Source organism: Trachemys scripta, chromosome 11, assembly GCF_013100865.1.
Source record: "Trachemys scripta elegans isolate TJP31775 chromosome 11, CAS_Tse_1.0, whole genome shotgun sequence".
In the NCBI taxonomy this organism is placed as follows: Eukaryota; Metazoa; Chordata; order Testudines; family Emydidae; genus Trachemys; species Trachemys scripta.
Window position 1 is genome coordinate 74,785,971 of NC_048308.1, and position 27,363 is coordinate 74,813,333.

At 45.7% G+C, this 27,363-nt stretch overlaps 1 protein-coding gene across 1 annotated transcript in view; it reads left to right on the forward strand.

The window, feature by feature from the left end:
- The first annotated feature begins 1,245 nt into the window (after positions 1-1,245).
- The window catches only part of LOC117884682 (uncharacterized oxidoreductase YjhC-like), a 70,294-nt gene continuing 44,176 nt past the window's right edge, over positions 1,246-27,363 (forward strand). The window contains exons 1-5 of the mRNA XM_034785269.1: positions 1,246-1,257; positions 2,159-2,275; positions 16,580-16,664; positions 21,094-21,167; positions 27,089-27,148. Of these exons, the coding sequence (XP_034641160.1) occupies positions 2,183-2,275; positions 16,580-16,664; positions 21,094-21,167; positions 27,089-27,148 (312 nt within the window). The 5' untranslated portion in view covers positions 1,246-1,257; positions 2,159-2,182. The remainder of the gene's footprint in view (positions 1,258-2,158; positions 2,276-16,579; positions 16,665-21,093; positions 21,168-27,088; positions 27,149-27,363) is intronic.

The following is a 27,363-nucleotide window of genomic DNA, read 5'->3' on the forward strand; positions in this document are numbered from 1 at the left end:
CATTTCCTCTTCTTCATTACCCATCTCTAACCTGTTGGTTTTCTTGTCTCAAGCCAGCAGCCAAGGGGTTCTTATTCCAGCCATCTCTGTTTCCCTTCTCTCACGAACGATCCCCACCAAAAGCCCTTTCACGCAGTCACAGTATTGCTCTAAAATCTTGACTTAAGGCAGAACTCTTTAACTCATTGCACGGTCCTACAGTTACTCTAAGCACGATTCTTAACTTAAAAGTTACAGGCCGTTACCAAATACTCTATGAGAGAGAGACCTCGCTAAAGGAGCTTAATCTGGAAAAGGAAGAGACCGTTTGCGCAGGTCTGTGCCTCGGTTTCCCCACTCCACAGCAACTACTCGGCAAGTACCACGTGATTAGGGTCATGGGCTGCCCCCATTAGCCACTAACATTTACCAGCTTTGCCCATTTGGGGGATGCTCGTGTATTCGGGTTACTCTTCTGGGGGCGGGGGGGTGGGCTGTACTTTATCCATGTGCTGCTTGTGTCACGTGTCTTTGCAGACGGAGCCCTCGGTTCTCCCTGCTGCAAGTTCCCGCCCAGCGAAGCGATCCTGCCGGGCCGGGGTTCCCCGGGCTGGGCTCAGTCAGAGACACACACTCTCCCCCCCCCCCCCGGCTCTGGCTTTCTGGCCGCCCCAAGGAAAACAACAGCGGGGCGGGCGGGAGGGGCACCCAAGGCCGGGGGGGGAGGCTCTTGCCGGGCTGCCCGCGGGCGGAGGGGGCGGGCGGGCGCCGCCCTCCACGCGCTCCCTGCGGCTGCCGCTCGTTCGGGGTTTCTGGCTCGAGCCGCTCCCAGGGCCCGCAGTTGGCCCCGCCCGCGCGCGCACGCCCGTGACAGGGATTTCAAAGCAACCGGCCCCAGGCCAGCTCGCGACACCAGCCTCAGGGAGAGCCAGAGCCAGCCCCTCCCCCCAGCGCCCTGGCGGCGGCCCGGCCCCGTAATGAACGCAGCCAGCGGGCACTGCGGGGCTCCGCGAGGCGACAGGGCAGCGGGCGGGGCGGCCCAGCCACGCTGACAACAATCAATACGGCTTGACGCTCCTGAATTCTATTGGCCAGCCGCAGCCCCGCCCAGCATGGCCCCGCCCCCTCCCGCGGGCCACCCGCCCCGCTGGCTCATCGGCCACCAATGGGCTCCCTTGTGGGTTGTGGCCGCCCTCCGATTGGCTGCTGGCGCAGCGCGAGCTGCCGCCGGGCCGGTCTGTCGGGCGCCGGGTGCCCTGAGTCCGCGCGGCCCCAGCGGTGAGTGAGTCTCGTGAGCCTGGAGAGCGGGGCCCGATCCGGCTGCAGCTCTGGGCCCGGCCCGAGCGCCGCGGGTCCCTGTCCCCCCTTCTACCCCCCCCGGGGGTCCCTGCCCCCCCCCCCCCCCCGGGCCCCTGCCCCCCCTCCTCCCCCCCCCGGGGGTGCCGGCCCCGTGCCTGGGGGCGGGTCCCTGCCCCCCTGGATGTGGGGGGGGGATGTTTGCTTCCCTCCAGGGAGGTCGTGGGGGGACGGGGGCTGAGGGAGAGTCTCTTCTCCACCCCAGGGAGGTTGTGGCAGGAGGGGGTGCCAGCCCTGTGACTGAGGATAGAAGTTGCCTGTGGCTTGGCATGGCTATGAGGAAGCGTGGCCGAGAAGGTAAGTGTTGGCCTAGGGCTTAGGAGATCCGGCTTCTGTTCTCTGCTCTCACAGACTTCCGATGTGACCTTGGTAGAGGCATTTAGGCTCAGAAATTTCATGGTGTTTAGGAGTTGGTGTGCTCAGCATTGCAATTCCTAGCTAGTTTAGGTACCTACATCTAACTGACTGTCAAAATGAGAGATGTACGTTTCTAAATCGTCTAGGCATTGATGAGAACATTAAAGACTATCCTAACGCCTGCATACGAAGGAACAGAATTTAGGTTCCATGCATAACTTCAGTTCTGGTACTTCCTGACTTTTTAGCGTATAACTTTGTGACCTTAAAGTTCAGCTTGCCAGAGGAAGAAGGAAACAAAATGTGCAGTGACAGAGAAGGGAAAAGGACATGTCTGAGAATTCATGCTCTATAGGTTTACGTCCGATAGTGCTGACGTAAGCCTTAATCACAATAAAAATAAATACACCTAATATTGGTGGGTGTTTTTTAACCTAGATGATTCTAAAACACGTCTTATTTCTAGCTCCAGGTAGATAACCGAGCAGAGATGCCTCCTTGTGTAACTGTTCTGATTATTGGAGCTGGATGCCGGGGAAAACGCTACTCTTATTTTGCTGTGCATTTTCCCAATCGAATGAAGGTAAAGATGTCATATGCTGTCAACATTTTTCAAGGGATCTTGTGTCTTATGGTTGCTGCAATTCAAGAACTCTGTTAAAATTAACAATCACCATATAAAATGTGAGGCAAATTTCTTTAAATGTTTGAAAGTACACAGTTAATGAGAAAACAGATCTTTTCCCAATATTTTACTACTTTATTGGTTCATAACTCATAACAGCAGGAATTTTAAATTTCAAACACAGCATTCGCAATGCCTTGTGTTAGAAAAGGGCTGGTTTTCAACTACTATATTTACCTTCTGAAAGTGCGGTATTGAGTGTGAGCACTTTGTTGTTTTTCCTTAAGTGTAAAGTTCAGAATTGCAGCTAGAGCCACTGGGCGTGCATGCGCTGCTGGGGAACTGCAGCATGTTTTTCGAGATCGTTAAGCTGGAGCATTTCGAAGCAATCTGACAAAACTGAAGTTGGACTCTCTTCCCTCCTCTTTCACTATCCTACATGAGTGGTGATTTGATTTACATCACACTTGCTAAAAAAACAAGTCCACTTTGAGCCTGGGTACTTACCTGCAGCAGTTATAGATCCGACTGCAAGTGAGCAATTGGTGAAAGAGGAAGAGAACAAGGGACACAGAGCTGGTGTTCAGTTGCACTACTAGAAAAATGCTTGACGTCATATTCTCCAACTATTAAATTACATTGAGCACAGTCTAAAGAATCTCCTGACTAAGTCAACAGTAAACTTAAGACTTAAAGGCCAAAGTCTGGGCCGTGCCCACAGCATCTTCTTAGTCCGTGGTATAGTACATGTGGGTTTTGGCCGGTGGATCTGAGAGCACCCTTTCCAACAGCTAGCAGTGCTGTAATTCTCCTCATATCCCTTTAAAGTAGCAATAGAGGTGGTGATAATCAAGGACACTGAGGAGCAGAGTCTAATCCCAGCTCCTTATTAGACACATCAGGAGCCTACTCTGCCATCATGCCCTCTTCAGTTTAACTGTGTCCGTAAACCAAACTTGGTTATACAAATGCCAAACTGCCCCCCCCCCCCATCATGGTACTATGAGAATGAGATTTCCTGCACTTGGTTTTTGCTCCGCTGTCCACTTCTGATTAGTGCTGACAGCAGTGGGTGGTGGAGGAGTGACCATGGCACAAGATCCTCCTGTGCAGCAAGGTGCCTGCAGTTGTTAGCCACAGTCCTGGCAGGAGAAGCTATCTTCAAGGTGTGGCGCTTGCTAACCTCATTATCCCACTGATCTTGCTAATGACTTCATTTTGGGAGTTAATCTTCAACACATGCTGTTTAACAGTCAATTGCTAATAAGACAATTGCCACCTGTATTCTGGTAATGGATAAGATGCTTGGCCTTTTGTGTATTACTAAAACAAGCTGGAGGATTCTGTTAGTCCTGTGATGACTTGGTTTGCTCCAGTAGACAGAGCCTGGACTCCAGTCTGAGATCAAACATCTCCACCACAGTTAAAAAGCCCCACAGCCTAAGCCCTGTGACCCTGAGTCAGCTGTAGGTGTTTAGTTGCAATGTAGACGTACTCTCAGACAGCAACAACAACTATTTGTGTACTAGAAGAATGTCTTCCATGGGTGGTTAAAGTCAGTAACAAGACTTTAGACCCATTATTACAAGAAACTGTCAATGATTTTCTTGTTGAGGGCAACAGGCTGTCCAAAGTCTTACAAATAGCAGTTCGACTTGCTCTGGAAATTCACCAACTATATTGCAGTCTTGAATATTTTTTTAAATGAAAGATTGAGAAGGTGGTGGTGGGTTTTGTTTTGTTTACAGCTGCAGTAAGCTCAGTCAATTTCCAGGGTCCCTATCAATCTGGCTTCAGATTTGGGAATGGAAGAGAGACTCATTGTATTGACAGTTGATCTCAAGTAAGATGCCAAACTGATTCTACTAATTATTTCTGCCTTTTGATGCCATTCGCTACTAAGGTTTTTACTCTCCTGTAGGTTCTTGTAGGGATAGACAAAATGACCCCGTGGTTTGTTCCTCCCTCTGTACAAGATACAGAGGGTAGTGTTGGGCAACTGCTGCTCCTTACAAAGGGCTCTTACACAGAGAGTTCTTGATGCCCCTCCTGGTCAATGTGTATGTGAAAAGCCACCCGGGAAAATAGTGTAACATATTGGGCTGAAATATCATCACTAAGATGTTGGTGATAGTAGCTAGAGGAGAGAGTCTGGTCAGTGTCCATGCTAATTGAATGGGTTTTGCCTACTTCTTGCCAATATGCTTTGCAGGTCTCTGGCAGGCCTATTTGGCCCATTGCTGTCCTGAATTCTTTGTGCTTTGAGGCGACAAGAGTCCCGAAGTCCCTTCGGATCTGTGGGAGGGCTCTACTGCTTTTGGTCCGGTCCCGAGTTTAGCGTGCTCTTACATTTCCTTGTTAGTACTCCTGACCTGGCCGCCAGTCTCAAGATTTATACATTTACCAAGATAATACCATGGTTCCAGAAAAGAGATTTGCCTCTTTGTTTTGCCGTTGGCTGTTACTTACTCACACTATCTCACTCATTCCTTACATTAATCAATTACATATTCATAAGCATGAATACAATTGATTATATAAAGTTATGCAGCTTTAAGCAAGCATCTGACATCATTGGGGACTTACCTCTGCTCTTAGCTTTGTAAGGGCATAACAGGATACTGTTCAGACTGCACCTGAAAGAGCAGACGGGGGCGGGGGGCACTTCTGGTTACAAGCAGCACAGTTTGTGACTGGTTGGGGAGTTTAACTTCAGCGTTACCCACCAGGCTTCTGCTCTTCATTTGCAGCTTTCCCTGACCTTGGCATTTCCAGTGAGGGCTGCCCCAGGCACCTCTGTGCCAGATCATCTTTGACATGCTTCCAGGTCCAGGTCAAGTTGGTCAGGTTTTTTAAACCTTGAATGATCTGGGATCAAGTTGTCTGAGACACCTCTTGTCCTATACTCCATCACAGCAATGGAAATCATTTGGGATACTGTAAAAAGCAACAGAGTCCTGTGGCACCTTTAAGACTAACAGATGTTGGAGCATAAGCTTTCGTGGGTGAATACCCACTTCGTCAGACGCATGGGAGGGTGTCCTTGGTAGAGGGTCTCCATCTTTTGAATTTGCTCCACTTTATGGTTCAACAGAGCTTGGGTTTGTTGAGCTACATGTTCAATGTCAGACTTAATTATCTGATCTGATGTTTGATTAGTTTTGTTTGCTAGCTTGGCTTTTGTTTCCATTATTTTTGTTGCAATTTAAAGAGAGTTTCCTACAGTAAGTGGTGTGGTGTTTTATTCGGTCAAGTTTTAAATACCCTAAATGTTGTGGCTTTAATGAGGAGATGTTTCTACAACCTATTAAATGATTGTCAGGATTTTTTTCCTGAAATTTAGCCTAAAATTTTCTTTGCTAAGTTTTCTTTCCTGACTCCTAGATTAAAGTGTTTGCAGTGTTTTGAATATGTAAAATGCTGTGTTGTTTTTATTTTATTGTTGCTAATAGTGACCCCTTGATTTAGGCTTCCTAAAGTTACCCATTATGAAAGATTTTTGTGGTCTCTTTGAGAAAACACTAAGCTCTCCATTGTGAGCAGCAGGTCTTTGGAATTTGGCATGGCAAAACCCTGGGCTAGAGATGTGCCTTTCACTTGTCCAGGGTGGATAAAAATTGCTGATTTTTTTTTTTAAAGGGGGGTATTTAAATCAGATTTTTTAAATTGAATATTTAAAATTAAATTTGAAATTATGATGAACTAGGGTAAACCCTTAACTTACTATAATAATTTATTGTAAACTTAAAAAAAATTAAGCAATATGTGTTTTTGTTAAATTTTAAAGAAAGTCAAATCGCTGAACTGGTGCAAGTCACTAGCTAAACACTTGAACTAGAATTAGCTGAAGTGCAAAACCAGCTTTTTACAGCAATAGTCTTTTCTGCAAGTGTGGAGAGAATATTTTCAGTTGATGACTATAATTCATTCAAAGAGGCCAGTGGGAGTTGAAAAAGCAGAAAAGCTTGTTTCCTTTTCCAATCTATGAATAAAAACTAGCTTTGAGAGGAGATTGAATAGTTCTAAAATCTTGAAGGATGTTTCTGGTCATCACGATCAGTTCAATTCATTAACTACAAATGATACCTAGTTTAATTAATCACGTAGTCTTAAATGCAAAACGTGTTTTGATAAACATTCTTCTTAAATGTGCCAGATACATAAGAGACTTTCTTATTAGTTAAATAAAACTAAATTGCTGTTTTTTTTGTGCATTTTAATTGAATTTGAATTTCAGCTTGACAAAAATCACAAGTGAAGAATTAGGGCATGTCTACACTACAAAGTTAAGTTGACACAAGGCAGCTTATGGCGACCTAACTATGGAGGTGTACGCACCGCAATGCTCTTCCTGCCGCTTTAACTCGCCGGCTACACTGACCTGGGCGAGAGGCAGTGCTTTTTGCAACCTAGTTAGACTGAGGCAGTGCCTGTTAGACGTTGCCTTAAGTGGTTTCCAGGAGCTGTCCTGCAATGCTCACTGTGACCGCTCTGGTCACCATTTTCAACTCCTCTGCCCTGTAGCCAGGTAGAACGTCCCATCCCCTTTCAAGCCCCAGGAAATTTTGAAATTGCTCTTCCTGTTTGCTGGGCCTGGAGAGCTCACCTAGCAGCTGCCCAATTGACTGCTGGCTCCATGCAGCAAACACACTCCTGCCTGGAGTACACGGGAGATGGTGGATCTCCTGGGTCTGTGAGGAGAGCAGGGTGTGCAATCACAGCTCCGCTCCAACCGCAGAACTTTGATATCTACGGCAAGATCGCTTGGGGCAGGGGTCTCAAACACACGGCCCACGGGGCTGTTTCCTGCAGCACGCTGAGCAGCTGGCACCAGCCCCCCCCGGCCTACCTCCAGACCAGGGTTGGGCAAACTACACCTGCGGGATTGCCCCCCTCGAGCCCCGCGCCGGCTGGCATCACGTCCCTGCAGCCGAGGGTGTGGGGGAAGCAGAGGGCTCCGTCCGTGTGTTGCCCTGGCTTCCAGGCATGCCCCCCTGCAGCTCCCATTGGCCAGGAATGGGGAACCGCGGCCAATGGGAGCTTTGGGGGAGGTACCTGGAGGAGCGGCAAGCAGCGTGCGGAGCCCTGTGTCCCCCTCACCCAGGGGCCGCAGGGACATGGTTCCAGCTACTTCCCGGAGCAGGGCCGAGGCCGGCAGACTGCCCTGGCCACGGTGTGTGCCACTGCCACCCCGGAGCCTGAAGCCCTCCTGCACCTCACCCCCCAACTCCCTGCCCTGAGTCCCTTGCCTGCACCCCAACCCCCTGCCCTGAGCCCCCTGCCACATCCCACATTCCACACCCCTCCTGCACCCCAATTCCCTGCCCTGAGCCCCCTGCCACATCCCACACCCCAACCCCCTGATCTGAGCCCCCTGCTGCATCCCACACCCCTTCTGCACCCTGAGCCCCCTGCCTGCACCTCAACTCCCTGCCCTGAGCCCCCGACACACCCCTCATGCACCCTCTGGGGGCAGAGAGGGGGCGGAGTTAGAATGGGGGCAGGGAAGGGGTGGAGTGGGGGCAGGGCCGGGGGCAGCGAGGGGGTGTGTGTCAGTGATGCGGCCCTCAGGCCAATGAACTAGTCCTCATGTGGCCCTCGTGGTCATTTGAGTTTGAGACCCCTGGCTTGGGGCATGGTGGAGAAGGGCTATGGCAGCGACACGCTGCAGTGCGGCGTACAAATCAAGGAGCTGAGACAGGCGTACCAGAAGGCAAATAGACACTCTGGTGCAGAGCTGTAAGCATGCTGCTTCTACAGGGAGCTTCATGCTATCCTTGTCAGCGACCCTACCTCCACCCCCAAGAGCCCTGTGGGTACTTCAGGGCTGGAGTCCCTGGTCACCGGAGTGAACACCGAGGACGACATGTTGGACGAGGAAGTGGAGGCGGAGGAGAATGAGGGACAGGCAACGGAGACCCAGTGGCATGGAGAGCCAGGATCTCCTTTGAGTCCTGAGCGGTCTAGCCAGTCTCAGCAGTCCAACCCTGGCAAGCCGGATGCAGGGGCGGGGAGCTCTGGTAAGCACTCTGCTTCAATGCTGCAGGGACACATCTGCTCATGTACTGCTTTTTAAATTGGGCTACAAGAGCTAGTGAAATAACCAGCGCAGAAACAGTTGCTATCTGCTTCTCATTCCCCTGCACAGCTAGGCAGAGGGGGCCCTGTGGAAAAGTTTGTTTATGCACAATGGGATATCCCATGAATCCTCCATAGAGATCTCTAGGAAAGTTTCCTGGAGGTAATCTGCAATCCTCTGCTGAAGGTTTTTTGGGAGGGCTGCTTTGTTTCTTCCCCTGTGGTGGCCACTCAGCAATTACTTCAGCAGGCAGGATAGCAGCACATAGGGCATCAACATACCGTCCCCGTCTGCAGCTGGAACCTTGCAGCGTCGGTTAACCTTAGGAGTGAGATCAGCTGCAATCCCCCCACCTGTGGATAACAGTGCCAGTATTCAGTACCGTAGCCTTATGCATACCCGAGGGGTACCACCCATTCCCCCCCACACACACACACCTTTGTCCCAACTCACTCCTTTCCCCTGGGTCATACTCACCATGGCTGGGGCTACCACCATGCTGTGAGTGCACCAAGGGAAAGTGAGAAAGATGCGCTTGTTTGTTTAGATCAAGGGTATAAGTGCACAGACAATAACACCTCTATTGTTTCTTTAGCAGCTGCAGACGTGCCCTTGACAGTCTCCACACACCAGCTGATCACCTCTCTCGGATAAGGAGGAGTAAAGCAGACATGTTCAAGGAGGTGCTGCAGTTGTCTGGTGCTTCGGATTGTGAGCAGAGAGCATGGAGTGAGGCAATCAGCAGCATGTAGTGGATGGTTTTGTAGCAATGGGGTTTCCCAACTGCAGTGGGGTGATAGGGATGTGCGTACCCTCTATGTTGGGACCAGACAACTGTGCCACAGAGTACATCAACAGAAAGGGCTACTTTTGTATGGTATTGCAAGCGCTGGTGGATCGCCAGGGACATTTAACCAACATCAATGCAGGAATGTCAGAGGAGGTGCATGATGCACGCAACTTTAAGAACACAGGCTTGTTCAGAAAGCTGCAAGCAGAGCCTCTTCCCAGACCAGAGGATTATTGGCGATGGGGAAATATCAATAGTGACCTGAGAGATCCAGCCTACCTCATGCTCCCATGGCTCAGGAAGCCTTACAGCGGCCACCTTGACAGCATCAAGGAGCACTTCAGCAACAGGCTCTGCAGGTGCAGAGTGACTCAATGTGCCTTTGGCCGCTTGAAAAGCTGCTGGCGTCAGTGAAAAAAATATCCCTATGGCTCTAGCTGCCTGCTGTGTGCTCCCTAATATCTGTAAAGCAAAGGGGGAGAAGTTGCCGCCAGGGTAGAGGCTCTAAGAGCTCAGCAGGGAGCTATACAGCTCAGGGAGGCTTTGAAAGACCATTTTAATGATGAGCCACAGTAATTTGTGGTGTTTGTTGTGTGCCTGTCATTGGTGGGTTTTTTACACCTCAGTATGAAGCTTGTAATGACTGCTTTTTGTAGTAGTAGTGTAACATTGCGAATGCACCTATTGCTATTATCTGTGAATGTCAGCCCAAACCGCTGTGTTGTGAACTAATAAAAGTGAATTACGTTTCTATAAATAGACTTTTATTCCAAACACATGCAAACAGATATACAGTAGAACCTCAGTTATGAACACCTTGGGAATGGAGGTTGTGAATAACTCTCAAAATGTTTGTAACGCTGAACAAAATGTTATGTATGTTCTTTCAAAAGTTTACAACTGAACATTGACTTAATACAGCTTTGAAACTTTACTATGCAAAAGAAAAATGCTGCTTTCCTTTTATTCTTTTAATAGTTTGTTAAACAAAGTACAGTACTTGCTTCTTCTTTTTTTGGTCTCTGGTGCTGCGTGATTGTGTACTTCCCGTTCCAGATGAGGTGCATGATTGACTGGTTAGTTTGTAACTCTGAGGTTCTACTGTATTTATAACTGAATGAAACTTTATTAATACAGGGAAAAGAATCTTTAAAGGGGAAAGAACAAACACATTCACCGACCCTGTCTCACAGATCAATGTACATGCAGCTGTGATTGTTTATAGTCTTTCCCTGGGGTGGAGTGGTAGGGGTATTGCAACAGCCCTGTAAGCTGGGTGGAATGTAGGGAGGTACCAGAACGCAGTTCTCTGGCCACAAAGGGAGGCGAGCATCAATCTGTTGAGCTTGAAGGTCAGTAAGAGTCTCCAGGATGTCTATTTGCTGCTTGAGAAACACTTTAATCCTGCTGCATGTCACTCTCCATGTCCTGCACTTTTCTCTCGTCTGCACAACCTCTGTCCATTCTGTCTGTGAGCATGATCCTCCAAGCCCTCTGCTTGGTATACATAGCGTCAGAGGTTTGCAGGATCTCTTAGAACATGTCATCCCGTGTCTTCTTCCTTCTCCTTGCCTGGCTGAGCCTTTCTGTGGGTGTGCATGGAGAGCCGCTTACGGTTATGTTTCCAGCTGTAAAAGCTACAATTAGGGCTGACAAGTGATTAAAAAAATTAACTGCAATTAATCACATTAAACAGTACAATGCTATTTATTTGAAATATTTTGGGATGTTTACTACATTTTCAAATATTAATATCAAATACAATGTGTACAGTGCCCACTTTATATTTTATTACAGGTATTTGCACTAAAAATGGTATTTTTCAATTCACCTCATACAAGTACTGTTGTGCAATGCCTTTATCATGAAAGTTGAACTTACAAATGTAGAAATGTAAAAAAAAAAAAAAAAAAAAAACACCTGTATTCAAAAACAAAACAATGTAAAACTTTAGAGCCTACAAGTCCACTCATAGACTTTAAGGTCAGAAGGGACCATTATGATCATCTAGTCTGACCTCCCGCATGATTGTTAAGGCAACAAAAAAATGATTAGGGGTCTGGAGCACATGACTTATGAGGAGAGGCTGAGGGAACTGGGATTGTTTAGTCTCCAGAAGAGAAGAATGAGGGAGGATTTGATAGCTGCTTTCAACTACCTGAGGGGGGTTCCAAAGAGGATGGAGCTCGGCTGTTCTCAGTGGTGGCAGATGACAGAACAAGGAGCAATGGTCTCAAGTTGCAGTGGGGGAGGTCCAGGTTGGATATTAGGAAAAACTATTTCACTAGGCGGGTGGTGAAACACTGGAATGCGTTACCTAGGGAGGTGGTGGAGTCTCCTTCCTTGGAGGTTTTTAAGGCCCGGCTTGACAAAGCCCTGGCTGGGATGATTTAGTTGGGAATTGGTCCTGCTTTGAGCAGGGGGTTGGACTAGATGACCTCTTGAGGTCCCTTCCAACTCTGATATTCTATGATGCAGGCCACAAAAGCTGACCCACCCCCTTTCCCTTGACTCAGCTGTTGAAGTCCCCAAATCCTGTGATTTAAAGACTTCAAGTTGCAGAGAATCCTCCAGCTAGCGACCCCCGCCCCGTGCTGCGGAGGAAGGCGAAAAACCTCCAGGGCCTCTGCCAATCTACCCTGGAGGAAAATTCCTTCCCGACCCCAAATATGGCGATCAGTAGAACCCCGAGCATGCAGGCAAGATTCTCTAGCCAGACCCTCATTGACTATTGATACTATTTACCAGCAATGGCACACTGTTGATTAATTGACTAAAATCAGTTATCCCATCAAACCATTCCCTCCATAAACTTATCTAGCTTAATCTTAAAGCCAGAGAGGTTTTAAGTCCTACTTATTCTGCCAATCGCTAAGTCAAACAAGTTTGTTTACATTGACAGGAGATACTGCTGCCTGCTTATTTACAATGTCATCTGAAAGTGAGAACAGGCGTTCACATGGCACTTTTGTAGCCAGCGTTGCAAGGTAATTACGTGCCAGATGTGCTAAACATTCATATGTCCCTTCATGCTTCAACCACCATTCCAGAGGACATGCTTCCATGCTGATGATGGGTTCTGCTTGATAACGATCCAAAGCAGCGCAGACTGACACATTTTCATCATCTGAGTCAGATGCCACCAGCAGAAGGCTGATTTTCTTTTTTGGTGGTTTGGGTTCTGAAGTTTTTGCATCAGAGTGTTGTTCTTTTAAGACTTCTAAAAGCATGCTGCACACATCATCCCTCTCAGATTTTGGAAGGCACTTCAGATTCTTAAACCTTGGGTCGAGTGCTGTAGCTAGTTTTAGAAATCTCACATCAGTACCTTTTCTGCGTTTTGTCAAATCTGCTGTGAAAGTGTTCTTAAAACAAGTATGTGCTGGGTAATCATCCGAGATAGCTATAACATGAAATATATGCAGTATGTGGGTAGAACAGGAGACATACAATTCTCCCCCCAAGAAGTACAGTCACAAATTTAATTGACGCTTTTTATTTTTTTAAACTAGCATCATCAGCATGGAAGCATGTCCTCTGGAATGGTGGCCAAAGCATAGAAGGGGCATACAAATGTTTAGCATATCTGACATGTAAATACCTTGCAATGCTGGCTACAAAAGTGCCATGTGAACACCCGTTCTTACTTTCAGGTGACGTTGTAAAGAAGCAGGCAGCAGTATCTCCCGTCAATGTAAACAAACTTGTTTGACTTAGCGATTGGCAGAATAAGTAGGACTGAGTGGACTTGTAGGCTCTAAAGTTTTACACTGTTTTGTTTTTGAGTGCTGTTATGCAACCAAAAAAATCTGCATTTTTAAGTTACACTTTCACGGTAAAGAGATTGCACTTCAGTACTTTCATGAGGTGAACTGAAAAATGATAAAAGAAATAGTATTTTTACAGTGCATATATTTGTAATAAAATATATATATAGTGAGCGCTGTGCAGTTTGTATTCTGTTTTGTAATTGAAATTAACATTGAAAATGTAGAAAAACATCCAAAAATGTTTAATAAATTTCAATTGGTATTCTGTGTGATTAATCACAATTAATTTGATTTGATCGTATGAGTTAACTGTGATTAATTGACAGCCCTAGCTACACTCTACAGAAGTACTGTTGTGAGTGTATTCACTCCCCTTGATCCACGCGATTTACAAGCACTGCATTCTCTTCTGCTTAGAATTCCTAAAGCACAGCAACAGTCCTAGCCATGCTGCATATGGCCTGGAAGGTAGGGGGCAAGGTGGCACACTAAGGAGGGAGCTCATGGGCATGAGTATATGTGGATAGGGCAATTACACTGAATACTGGCACAGTTTGCCACAGGCACTGGTGACTTTAGCTGATCTCACTCCTAAGGGCACGGAAGCTGAAATGGAACAGCTCCTGCACCATGTGGCTGCAGATCAGGTCCATATACTGCTAGTCTGTGTGCTGCAATGATCCCTGCTGAAGTAATTGCTGAATGGCTTGGGAAAATGTCCTACCGCTGCAGAAGAAATAAGGCTGCTCTCCCCAGCAACCTTCAGCAGAGGATTGCAGACTACCTCTGGGAAAGTTTCCTCGAGATCTCTATGGAGGACATCCCAGAGCACACAAACTGTTCCACAGGGACCTCTCTGTGGCAGCCCTCACTGGAAATGCTAAGGTAAGGGCAGGCTGCAAAAAGGAGAGCAGATACTCCCCAGACTGGTGGGTAACACTGAAGTTAAACTCCCCAACCAGTCACAAACTGTGCTGCTGATCCCCCACACCGGTTATCAAGAAGCAAAAAAGAAATCACACAGCCCCCTTTATTGTATTCCAGTTCTCTGGCTCCCAATCAGCACCTAGGTCAGGGCCGGCTCCAGGGTTTTTGCCGCCCCAAGCAGGAGTGAGGGACCGTCCGCCGAATTGCTGCCGAATAGCTGGACGTGCCATCTCTCTCCGGAGTGGCCGCCCCAAGCACCTGCTTGGCAAGCTGGTGCTTGGAGCTGGCCCTGACCTAGGTGCAGTACAGTGAGAAGTTATTTTAAACTCTGCTCACCTATACAAAATGTTCTGACCCCAAAGGGTCAGCCATGTTACCAGGTGAGTATAGGTTTGGATCTTACTCAAAATACCATGCTGCCAGCCACTCCTTTAGTGTCTAAAAATAAACATTTATTAGAAAGAAAGAAAGAAAGAAAGAAGAGAGTTGTTAAATGGTAAAACCGTCACATACATACAAAGACTTCAAAGTCCATATATCAGGTTCTTCACAGTATTGGTGACTTTGCTGGCTTGGAAGTCCATCTGGAATACATCCCTAGTTTGGATGGGTCATTCAGTCCTTTTTTCAGAGCTTAGTTTGGAGCAAAGTTCCTCTGGAGGTAAGAAGCAGGAATGAAGACAAAGTGGAGAAGATGTAGCTGCCTTTTATAGTCTTTTGCCATGTGGCCTGTGCTTCTTTGTTTTAAACACAAGCTGCCTAACACATGGCTTGAAAGCCTTAGAGTTCTGTCCATGGGCATGTCCCCTGCATGCCTTGCTGAGTCATAAGGGTATCTGCCTTCTCTCAATGGGTCAGTTGTATAACTGATGGCCCTTAATGGGCCATCAAGCAGGCTAGGCAGTTCTGTTGCCAAACTGCCTAGGGGTATCACCCGAAAGCATAGCACAAGTTTTGTAATACAGACATACATATCTATCATCCAAAATACAAAGGTGATATGAACACATAGTCCTTGAGATAGCCCTTCTCTTGCTGCCAGCTAACCTAGGCAAAGCTTGCACTACAGGACTAGCTAAGGTTCAGGGTTCAAATCCTACTGATGACCATGTAATTGTACATAATAGAATTTGTTTTTACCTTTTAAAAATACTCTATGAATTTACATACAGGGAAGGGGGGAACACTTTAGGTTGCCAAGTTACGCGCTCAGATGTTAAAAAAATCCCAGATCTATGGCGGCCTCTGCAACCTTAATTTGTCCCCCTTGTGTTTATGCATTATGATCTTTAATTACAGTGATAGCACACTATTATCACTTACTCCTGAGGGAATTCTGAGCATCAGCGGACGTGCAGAATTCCTCTGTCTCACATCATTTTGTATTTTCCTGCATAAAATACATTTTGCCTAAGAAGTGCTGCAGTTCTGCCTTAAGCCGCTGTGGTGCCGGAACAGCTCGCTGCCTTCATGCCGGCCGTTCTGGTGCCAGAGCAGCTTCTGGTGGGCAAAATGCAGAACTGCAGCACTTCTTAGGCAAACTGTATTTTATGCAGGAAAATAAAAAATTCTCTGCCCAGTGGTGCAGAATTCCCTCAGGAGTAGAAGTTGATCACAACACCCTGCCTGCGGAATCAGGTTAGGACAGAGTGGGGAACACGACTGCTGAGGGGTCACAGCCTGGGGTTCAGAATAGCTAGGGGGGGAGGGCCAGACCGGGGAATGGGCTCAGGACCTAGTGGGCTGACAGCATTGAGCCTGGGGATGGGGTGGGGAGGGCTTCAGAGACCCACGGGGATGGGAGGTGCAGGGACAGGGGCAGATGTGCCTGACTGAATGGGAGAGGCTTGAGGTCAGGCAGGATCTGCATGTGGGAGGCTTCCCAACAATCCCACCCCTCACCCCTCAAAAAATCCATCACACCCAACACCCTCCAGGTTCACTCCTATGCGCCTTCCCTCTCCCTCTGTTCCTCCATTACCCCTGACTCCCCCAAGCCTTTGCACTGCTTCTGACAGGTGCAGGAAATACAGTTCTGTATTATAATTTAAATGAATTACACAACATTCTGTATTAATATGCCTAGTAAGGAATCTATTTGTCAAAAAAAAAAAAAATTACCAGAATCTTTTTTTTTAGGGGGGGGGGGTCTGCATTGTTACTGACATACTTGCTGACAGATATTTTGAAATAAATTACCAAAATAATTGAAACTGGCATGATTATATTGTATTTTGACAAATAAAATATGCAGAATTTTCAAATATTGTGTGCAGAATTTTTAAATTTTTGGCACAGAATTCCCCCAGGAGTAACCACTGCACAAGATAGATGCATAGGGGAGCCAAATTAAGGTTTCATGGGTGATTGTAAATCTGGCATTTACTAACTTTTGGGTATTTAACTTTATAACTACTGAACTTGGCTTTTTGTATGTAATCTTAATTATGCTGTCCTAAATAATTCCTCTTCCTCCTTAACGTGTAAACCCTATGTATACTTGTAAATGGTTATCCTCTTCCCATATAGCTATTAAGCCAGGTTGTACTTAGTTCCTGGAATATTTTCACTTTAGTCAATGTCTTCATCTGCCTAATCACTTTGTTGCTGTTCTCTGAATTCTTTTGTTGACATCTTTCTGGTATTGACACTCCCACAGCTGTTTGCAGAACATAACAATGTTCTTCTTTTTTTAGGTAGTTGGAGTTGCAGATCCTCGTGCTTTTGCTAGAAATGACCTTCAGAAGATTCACAGCATTGACAAGAAAAATGTATTTAATGGTAATATTTGCCTCGCTGTCTTGTTCTATAGGCCATATTATGAAAGACTAAATTAATGAAATATATTTATCTAAATCCAAACACTAATATTAGTTCATATGCCGTGCCTTTTAGGACATACATCTGGGGATTGTATTTATGGAATATAGTATTATTTTGTATTTAAAAAAATAATCAAAAAATGCCCATTCAGGGCTTTAAGCAGTCTTGACATAGTTTAAAAAAACTATAACTTCTCATCTTTAGAAGGATGATGTTCCCTTGGTGACTGTACATGTTAGAGCAAAATTACTTATACCAGATCATAGAAACAACCACTGTTGCCATTTTTAGGTAATCTGCTCATGTCTTCCTTTTGTGACATTTTATTCTACAGTAATAGCGAAATGTTTTTGCTGTGAGAACAATAAGACCTATAATGTGATATCTACCCGTTGAAATCTAAACACTTTTAAATACAGTAGAACCCTGCTTCACTGAGTCTCCATTTACTCCTTGGAGAATTCTGCACCAAAAAATTAAAAATTCTGCACACATTTTAAAATTCTGCATATTTTATTTGTCAAAATAACGCAATATAATCATGCCAGTTTCAATTATTTTGGTAATTTATTTAAAGGACTATATGATGGATGGAGAATAGGAGTGGGGAGCACTGGAGGAAATCTCCAAATTGCCTTTGTCTAATAGTCATGTAGCTAGTTTTGACCCTTTATTTCTAGTTATTAGTCAATAAATATATGCAGCCTTATGCTCAGAATTACATCATAGGCAACTGAAGGGCAAGTGAGGGTTGGAGAATCAAAATGTATATTGGCTACTCACCATCGCCAGACAGGTCAGTAGCAAACAGTTCCTGGAGCACATTTTGATAAGAACATTTTTCAGTCCAAAAATTTAGACCAGTTCTATTGACTGAAGCACCATGAGCATTTATAAGGCCATGCTGTCCTTTACACCACTCTGGCAATGTAAAGGACCTTGAAATCTTTTACACCTGTTTTATACTCCTGGGGGAATTCACTAAGAACAATGGGAACAATTCACAAAGCAGGCAGGCTGCTACATGCTGCTCTGCCTGACAGTGCCTGCCTCATGCCTACCTCCTCAGAAACACGCCAAAGCCCTGCCTCCCATGCCAGGTGTGCCACAATAGCAAGCGAGAGGGACAGAGTCTCGTTCATTGACAGGCCAAGCTCCTCCCCCTCCCCCCGGCATTGCTTCCCTGTCAGAAGTAATTTTTCTGTGGGGAAGCAAAGAAATCTGTGGGGGACATTAATTCTGCGTGTGTGCAGTGGCACAGAATTCCTGCAGGAGTACTCCATTTTCTGGCTCTCCTTATTAACTGAACCACTGTGAGCCCCCAGCTGGCTGGGGCTCGGGCTGTCAGCCCCTGGTGGCCATTATCTGGTTTACCTGGATTTTTGGTTATCTGATCTGCATAAGATTGGATAATGGGAGTTCCACTGTACTGAATAAAAATAGTGAACTATTGTTTTGAAGGAAAGTGTGTGAGTTAGGATGGAATCTGCTTAGTGAGGGAATCGTTAGATCTTGATAAAGTGATTATGGAAAAATCATGGAGCAGGTCCTCAAGGAATCAATTATGAAACACTTAGAGGAGAGGAAAGTGATCAGGAACAGTCAGCATGGATTCCCCAAGGGGAAGTCGTGCCTGACTAACCTAATTGCCTTCTATGAGGAGATAACTGGCTCTGGGGATGAGGGGAAAGCAGTGGATGTGTTATTCCTTGACTTTAGCAAAGCTTTTGATACGGTCTCCCACAGTATTCTTACCGCCAAGTTAAAGAAGTATGGGCTGGATGAATGGACTGTAAGGTGGATAGAAAGCTGGCTAGATCGTCGGGCTCAACGGGTAGTGATCAATGGCTCCATGTCTAGTTGGCAGCCGGTTTCAAGCAGAGTGCCCCAAGGGTCGGTCCTGGGGCCAGTTTTGTTTAATATCTTTATTAATGATCTGGAGGATGGTGTGGACTGCACTCTCAGCAAGTTTGCAGATGACACTAAACTGGGAGGCGTGGTACATACACTGAAGGGTAGGGATCAGATACAGAGGGACCTAGACAAATTAGAGGATTGGGCCCAAAAAACCTGATGAGGTTCAACAAGGACAAGTGCAGAGTCCTGCACTTAGGATGGAAGAATCCTATGGACTGCTACAGACTAGGGACCGAGTGGCTAGGTAGCAGTTCTGCAGAAAAGGACCTGGGGTCACAGTGGACGAGAAGCTGGATATGAGTCAACAGTGTGCTCTTGTTGCCAAGAAGGCTAACAGCATTTTGGCTGTATAAGTAGGGGCATTGCCAGCAGATCGACGAACGTGATCATTCCCCTTTATTCAACACTGGTGAGGCCTCATCTGAAGTACTGTGTCCAGTTTTCGGCCCCACAGGACAAGAAGGATGTGGAAATATTGGAAAGAGTCCAGTGGAGGGCAACAAAAATGATTAGGGGTCTGGAGCACATGACTTATGAGGAGAGGCTGAGGAAACTGGGATTGTTTAGTCTCCAGAAGAGAAGAGTGAGGGGGGATTTGATAGCAGCTTTCAACTACCTGAAGGGGGGTTCCAAAGAGGATGGAGCTTGGCTGTTCTCAGTGGTGGCAGATGACAGAACAAGAAGTAATGGTTTCAAGTTGCAGTGGGGGAGGTCTAGGTTGGATATTAGGAAACACTATTCCACTAGGAGGGTGGTGAAGCACTGGAATGCGTTACCTTGGGAGGTGGTGGAATCTCCTTCCTTGGAGGTTTTTAAGGCCCGGCTTGACAAAGCCCTGGCTGGGATGATTTAGTTGGGAATTGGTCCTGCTTTGAGCAGGGGGTTGAACTAGATGACCTCCTGAGGTCCCTTCCAACCCTGATAGTCTATGATTCTGTGATGGGCTTTGATTTAAGCAAACCTGCAGTGGTGGGAACTTCATAGTAATGATTATTGTGGCTTTCTGCATTTCAGTATGTCTGACAGAAGTTAGGAGTATAAGGGGGGAAAATGTATTTGATTGTCTGATCTCTGAAATAACACAACTGTGCCTATTTCAGTGTGCATCTGGAAGAGTGCACGCAGTCTGTGTCTCTATTGATAAAGTGATTGTGAATCCACATTATGTGATGTTCACTGCATCTGATTCTATTTAGCAATGTCTTCAAATATAGCAAATTACATATATAGTATTTACACATACAGTATTTCTCAGTAGACCTGCATACAAGCCAAATTTTAAGTTCTAAAGTGGAGTTGTTTTAAGTTGAGTAGAAAAGAAGCATCTGAACACTTCATAAAAATCCATTTTATTTAAGTAGAGGCCTACAGTGAACACTTTGAATTGCTTATCAAAAGTTACTATTTTTGGGGGTGCCCAGTGGGTCAATGCATACAAAAATATAAAGGTATTAAAGCTACAGTTGGCAAAATAAGGGAGAAACTGGCTAATGTGCATATTTTATTTTCTGCATACCTATAAGAGTTGCAATCTATGAATTGAGATGGCATAGGCATTGTTTTTTGAACTTCCTGTGATAATCTAATAACAGGAATACTGTTGGACAGATTTCATTCTGAGGCAAGTACTACATACATCAACTGCAAGGAGTAGTTTGTGCAAAAGATGAAAAGAGTCACTCTAGACCATCACAACCCTCTAAAACAAATACTGGAGTGAGGTGGATTTGTGTTACAAAAATACCGTAAATGGGATATCTGCCTCCAAAAACAATAGGCAAAAGAATATTTCTACTACCTAGAGTTACTAATTCTATCACTGGCTTTTCAGTCTAATACACTTGCTTTCAAGAGCAATTTCAGAGTAATCCTGTATGAAATGATCCTGTGCAATTAAGTAAGCCATGCATGGAGAGGCTTTGTGTATATTTAAATATATTAATATTTGTTTTGATTGAGAAAATAATTGTTTTACCACATTAATATAATTGTCCTTTATTTTGGGACTTTTAGAAAGTAACAAGGAAACATTTTAGAAATGTGGTGAAACATTTTAAAAAAGAGCTCAGTCGGATTTGTTCAGACCTTCTAAACATTTCCTTTGGGCTGTAACCTTTTGTCCCTTCATATGTCATGTTAATTGTTTCAGAAAGTTAAGTATCTGAAATAGGATCTTGGGCTCAGTCTATTTTAATTGACTTCGGTGATTGCAGAGAGGGGGCACTAAAATACTGTCTCAGCCTTAATTATAGAGTCAGTTTTAGTATAACAGACTACTTGGAATTTAGCCTAGAATTAATTCAAGAGGTGCATAGAAAACTTGCACCGTAGTAACAAATAGTTTGTGCTATTCTTTTTAATGTGAAATAATATTTTTCCTTTTTTTATACTTGCTCACTTTTTGTAACATAAAGGCTGTCTCAACTACTGATATTAGTTGACTCACTATTTTAAATCTCTTTTCCTTCAGACTGGAAAGTAGCCACAGAGAGAGAGAGGTTTGCGGATGCTGTTATAATAGCAACACCAGACAGACTGCATAAGGTACTATCGACTTCTTGAGCATTACACAAAAATCATAACTGGAATAACAGAGGAGAGCCCCGGATTATAAAGTGTACATCATTCACCTAGCTCTGTCTTTCCCGTCTTTGTTTGGTCACTATTGTGATCCATTCTTTCTCACAACAGGTTTGATATGCACTTGGAAAATATGAACGTGCATGAATATTCAATTCCAGGACTTAAGTCATTCTCTACCAATAGCGTCTTAGCTAGAAAAATTAAAATCCAGAATTTAACACCTAACCCATTAAATGATGACAACCGTGTCCAATTGAGCCCCCCCGCTCACCAGATTGCTGTGAGGGAATCCAGCTGCTGAATCCTTAGGTGTTTTAAACCCCCAGAGTCTTAACAGAGTTCTACTAGTGCTGCTGTCTGAGGGCCTCTGGTCTCATTCTCAAGCTGCCAGTCTTCTATCTGGCATTCACAGCCAAGAGCCGAGGCCACTCATTCCCTGGCCCAGCCCCTAGAACCAGTGCTGACGGAGCCCTTGGATTCCTCCTCCCATAGCTTGAACACACAACACACCCCCTCTCAGATCCCTACCCGAAGGGGATCAGGTGCTGGGTGTCATTTATAAACTCATAAACACTTTGCACAGGGTTCTCCAATGCTTTCGCTCTTTCTTCGTGTATTTTTCATGCCACTAATCTATATTAAAATAATAAACCCTACCTGCATTTCCCTTTTCAGTTTCCTCCCCACACTGGAATGTTCTCTGGGCTGGGGTCATGGTGTCTGGGGCAGTTGCGTGGCTTGGGTTCTGAAAGCTGGAGTGTCTCTCCCAGTTTACCTCCTCCCCTTGACTGGTTTGTCTCCTTCCCCTTTCTTGCCCAAAATTTCCTGTGTGTTTCCTGGAGCCTTCCTCCAGTTAATGCCTTTGCAACCTCTTGCTTGGTCACTTCTCTCTCTTCTATCATTTCCACTCCCTCCATCACTTCAGAGAAGAGCAGCTTGAGCAAGCCCATTGTCCCGAGGTGCTTCATCCCGAATAGATGGTCACTGAGTTCCGTCATTGTACCTCACAGAGGAGGAACATAGTTGTTGGCTATGGTGGATACACAGATTTTGTTCTCACTTAGAAGTTATGTTGGCATATCTGTGTCGGGGGTGTGAACAAAAATACACCCCTCACCAACGTAACTATGCTGACAATATAGCTGCAGCTACGTCAACAGAAGAGTGCTTCTGTTGATGTAGTGAATGTCGTTCAGGGAGGTGGTGATCATATGCCAAAAGAAAAATATGTCATTGCAGAGTGTGTCTATACTAGGAGGTGTGCTGGCATTCCCATGCTGCTGTGGGTTCTGTAGTGTAGACATGGCCAGAGACATAGAGGCCTGACATGATACAGCAGTTTCATACTATCAACCAGAACGTGTAAGTTGTGCAGAGTCCCCAAAGTCATCACATGGGGGAGAAGCTATCACCGGCACAATCAGGGTTTCATGTTCGTAAGTGTAGGAACAAAGCAGACTCAAAAGGACGGGAATTAAGATGAGGGTTTTTAAATTTTAAACATAGAATTGTAGAAGTGTAGGGCTGCAAGGGGTCTTGAGAAGTAATCAAAGCCAGCCCACGGCAGTGCATCAGGATCAAGTAAACATAGACTGTCCCTCACAGCTGTTTGTCCAGCCTGTTCTTAAAAAATCTCCAATGATGGGGATTCTACAAAAGGGATGGGCAAACTATGGCCCGCAGGCCACATCTGGCCTGTCAGCCATTTTAATCCGGCCCTCGAGCTCCTGCTGGGGAGCAAGGACTGGGGCTTACGCCCTTCGGCGCTGCAGCCAGGGAGCAGGGTCGGGGCCGCTCCGCATGGCTCCCAGACCCAGCAGTATGTCCTCCCTCTGGCTCCCATGCATAGGGGCAGCCACTGGGCTCCACTTCGCATACTGCCCCCACCCCAAGGGCCACCCCCACAGTTCCCATTGGCCAGGAACCACGGCCAATGGGAGCTGCAGGGGCATCGCCTGCAGATGGGGCAGTGCGCAACAGAGCTGCCTGGCCGCTCATCTGGGTAGGAGCCGGAGGGGGGACATGCCACTGCTTCCGGGAGCCGCTTGAGGTAAGCGCCGCCCCGAGCCTGCACCCCCGGCCCGAGCCCTCCCCCCCCTATGCCCCAACCCCCTGCCTCAGCCCTGATCCCCCTCCCACCCTCTGAACCCCTCGATCCCAGCCTGGGGCACCCTCCTACACCCCAAACCCCTCATCCCCAGCCCCACTCCAGAGCCTCCACCCCCAGCCAGAGCCCTCACCCCATCCCCACTTTTGTGAGCATTCATGGCCAAAAAGTTTGCCCACCCCTGTTCTACAACCTCCCTTGAAAGACTATTCCAGTGCTTAACTACCCTTATAGCTAGAAAGTTTTTCCTAATACCTAACCTAAATCTCCCTTACTGCAGTTTAAGCCTGTTCCTTGTTCTCCATGTCCACTGAAGGTAGGACAGTTGGTCTTCTTGTGAGTGTCCACCCCCATGCCTTTGATTGGAGAATTTTGGTAGCAGTGCCCATTTTACCCACACGTGCACCCCACACATCCTCATGACCCATACTGGGGATACATAGGGCTGTGCGGGAAATCTGCCCTCAGTTCCTTCTCAACCACCTTTGGCCTGAGATGGAGCTTTACTTCTACTTAGTGCAGTTAGTTTAATTTGGAGTTTGTTGTTTCCCCTTTGCCGGTTCCCCATTTGAAGGGCTGGTTTGGGATTTTAGTTAACTAGGGGATCCCCAGGCTTTAAGCATTGTCTTTTCTGCTGACAGGCTGCCCCAGTAAGTGATGGACACTCTCGTGTCTGTTTGGGAGACACCTATATACAGGTTAAGTGTATGGTCTGCCCCTCGTTCAAGAGCAGATCTCGTAAAAACAAGGAAATAATGTTCAAGCTCTTGATGAAGGAGCAAGCCTGAAGCCTGCCTTCTAAACTGGGCTCCGAGAACTCCTGTCTGTATGCCCCAGACTATTAGCCTTTTTTTGCAACTGCACTGCATTCTTAACCCATGTACAATTTGTGACCCACTATAATCCCCAGATCCTCTTCTGCAGTTCTACTGCCTAACCAGTTAGTCCCCATTTTATATTTGTGCATTTGATTTTTCTTTCCCACGTGTAGTACTTTGCAACTGTCTTTATTGAAGTTCATCTTGTTGATTTCAGACCAATTCTCCAGTTTGTCAGCGTGGTTCTGAATCCTAATCTTGTCCTCCACAAATTTTATAAGTATACTCGCAACCTGTGTTCCCTCTAAGCTGTGTGGTCGGGCAGCTGCCCAGGAGTGATTCAAGTGCCGCGCTCTTGATTAGCACATCTGGCAGCTTGTGTTCAGGTGCCCCTGCCCCCGCTGCTTTGCAGCCACGTTGCTCCTGCCCTCTGCCTTGGCGTCCCTGGCCAGCTGCTCCCAGGACCCTCCTGCTGGCTGTGCAGAGCAGGGGATGGGAGAGGGCGCTAACGTGAGGGTGTCCCCCACCCCTGTACCCCATGTCTGCAGAGCAGGGGTGGGGGACAGGGCTCAGGACTCAGAGCAGGAGAGCTTCTGAGGTCTGAACAAACTTTCTGGGCAGTGAGTAACCCAGGGTTGTGAATAAGTGCCTTAAAGAGACAGCGCATGGTCTCTCAAAGACTTCCCCAGCAGCCAGCACACACAATCTCTCTCTGTCACACACACACACACTGTCCCTCTCCCTCCTTCCTATGTACCCCGTCTCCACAGAGCAGGGGAAGGGGGACAGGGCTCCGGAGCAGGAGAGCTTTCAGTGAGAGTGCCTTAAAGAGACAGTGCACGGTGTGTCTCAGAAACTTCCCCAGCAGCCAGCAAACACACTGTCTCTGTGTGTGTGTCTCTCTCTCTCTCTCTCTCTCACACACACACTCTCTCTCTCTCTTTCACACTCACCTCCTAACACATACTTGTATTATTGTTGTTGTTACTTCTTAGTACTTCCTGCAATGCACATATATTCTCTGTAATTTTATTTTTTCAAAGTGCTGTTGTTTTCGTTTTTTGACTGGTCTGTGCATTTCATAATTTTTATTTCTCTCTTACACTTTAATTTAATTCTTTGAGTTCTAAAATACCTAACCTGTCCTGGCTGGAGTAATTATCCCTATGGTAACTTTTAAAAATATACATAGTATATCTAGGTTTTTTGTTTCTACTGGTGTCGCACTTCATCTCGGTGCACATAACAAAATTTATTCCACACATGGATGAAAAAAACTAGAGGGAACATTGCTCGCAACTCCATTATCCAAATCATTAATGAAAATTATTGAATAGCGCTGGACCCAGGACTGACCCTGTGGGATCCCAGTAGACACGCCATCCCAATTTGACAGCAAACCATTGATAACTACTCTTTAAGTATCATCTCTCAACCAGTTGTGCAACCACCTTATAGTAATTCCATGTAGACTGCATTCCCCTAGTTTTCTTATGAGAATGTCATGTGGGACTATGACCAAAGCCTTACTAAAATCAATATATAGCACATCTACTGCTTCTCACCCCTGTCCCCACTAACTTGCTCAAAGAAGGAATACCCCCCCCTAAAAAAATCAATCTGTAAATTGCCCTTAGAAAATCAACTCTAGTATTATTCAAGTTATAACGTCATAAGGACTTTGGCAATATTGTCAGTGAACTAAAACATGGAATATTCTATTAGTAATAATAATCATACTTAGCATTTATAACCCCTTAGAGAAGATATGAATATCCCTTTTTAACATAAAAAATCTAGAAAATCACTTTTTGAGATTATGTATTTATAGAACAGGTTATATAAAGAGTGCCAAAGAGCTTACAGCTGAAGGACCTTGTCCAGAGCCCACTAATACCAAGTAAAACAGTACAATACACTGCAGTATCCAATTAAACAAACAAAGGGAAGACTGCTTGATAGTCCGAATGTTCTACAGACCCAGGGGGTCTTCAGGAAGTTGTTATATGAAGCAGGAAGAGGAAGGCAAATGAAGAATGTAAATCAGAAGACAAACCTTAAGTGGCTGCATGCAAAAGGCATGACATTAATTCAGTCACTACTGAAAAATAAAAATAGTTTTGGATCAACTCAAAATGAATTTTTTTTCACTTTTCTTAGAGAAACAAATATCTGAAGGAAAAATATGTGGGTTGAATTCAACACTTTGTTTTGATTTTATCCAGCTTTTTATGAAGAGCAAAGGAAATACAAAAACCCCATTCAGACAACCAAGCCTCCTCTGTATATCCTACAGCCTTTTGGTTAGAGCACTTCCCTGGGGTGGGGGACACCTGGGCTCATGTCTCCACTCTGCCTGGTTTACAGCAGGGATTTGAACGTTAGTCGCTCATAGCTTAATACTTTATTGGAGGAGGGAGTGGGATGCAGGTGTCTCCCTCCGGAGAGTCTCCTAACCAGCAGGCTGTCGTGTCGTTCTCTCTCTCCACCCCAGTGACTATTTAAGTATTTTATACCAAGTGTAACAGCTTCCGTAGGAGTGACTGAGTTGATGCTGTCCCAGGATATTCAGTGCCATAACACTGGACTATTCCGTTGGAAGTGGGAGTCCCTAGTTCAAATCCCTCCTCTGAGTGGGGACTTGAACCTGGGTTCAGATATCCTAGGTAAGTGCTGTCACCATGAGCCTATGGCCTTGGGGAGGCATTTCCACTTCTGTTGGTTTTGTGAATGGCATCTAACGCCCCTTGCAAATCTAGCCCAAAAAATGTTGTGGGCCAAAACTATTTGGCAAAGTTGTGTGAAATTCGCAAGTAGTTTTGGTGGACCTGAAACTGTATATTTTGGTGAATAAACTGTCTGAAAAATGTTGTTTATTTCTAATTGTGAGTAAACAATGATAGGGAGAAACGTTTAGTTTCTTGTAACTTGTCTCTTTGGTTTCTTTCTTTTCCTAGGCTCCAGCGATAGCTTTTGCTAACAAAGGCTACCACATTTTGTTGGAAAAGCCCATGGCAGTAAGTTAAGCAAGATCATAATGTTAAAGTTTAAACAGTTGGGGTAATTTTCAAATATCAGGGTAAAATCTTCAATCAATTTCCTTAGTATCTTTTCTGCTACATTTGCTAATTATCAAAGCCCTGATCCATATTCTTTTATATTTAATAAACAGAAAATGGAAAAAAAATTGTACATAGACTTCCTTTCCCTGATCCTTCCTATTTTCGTTTAA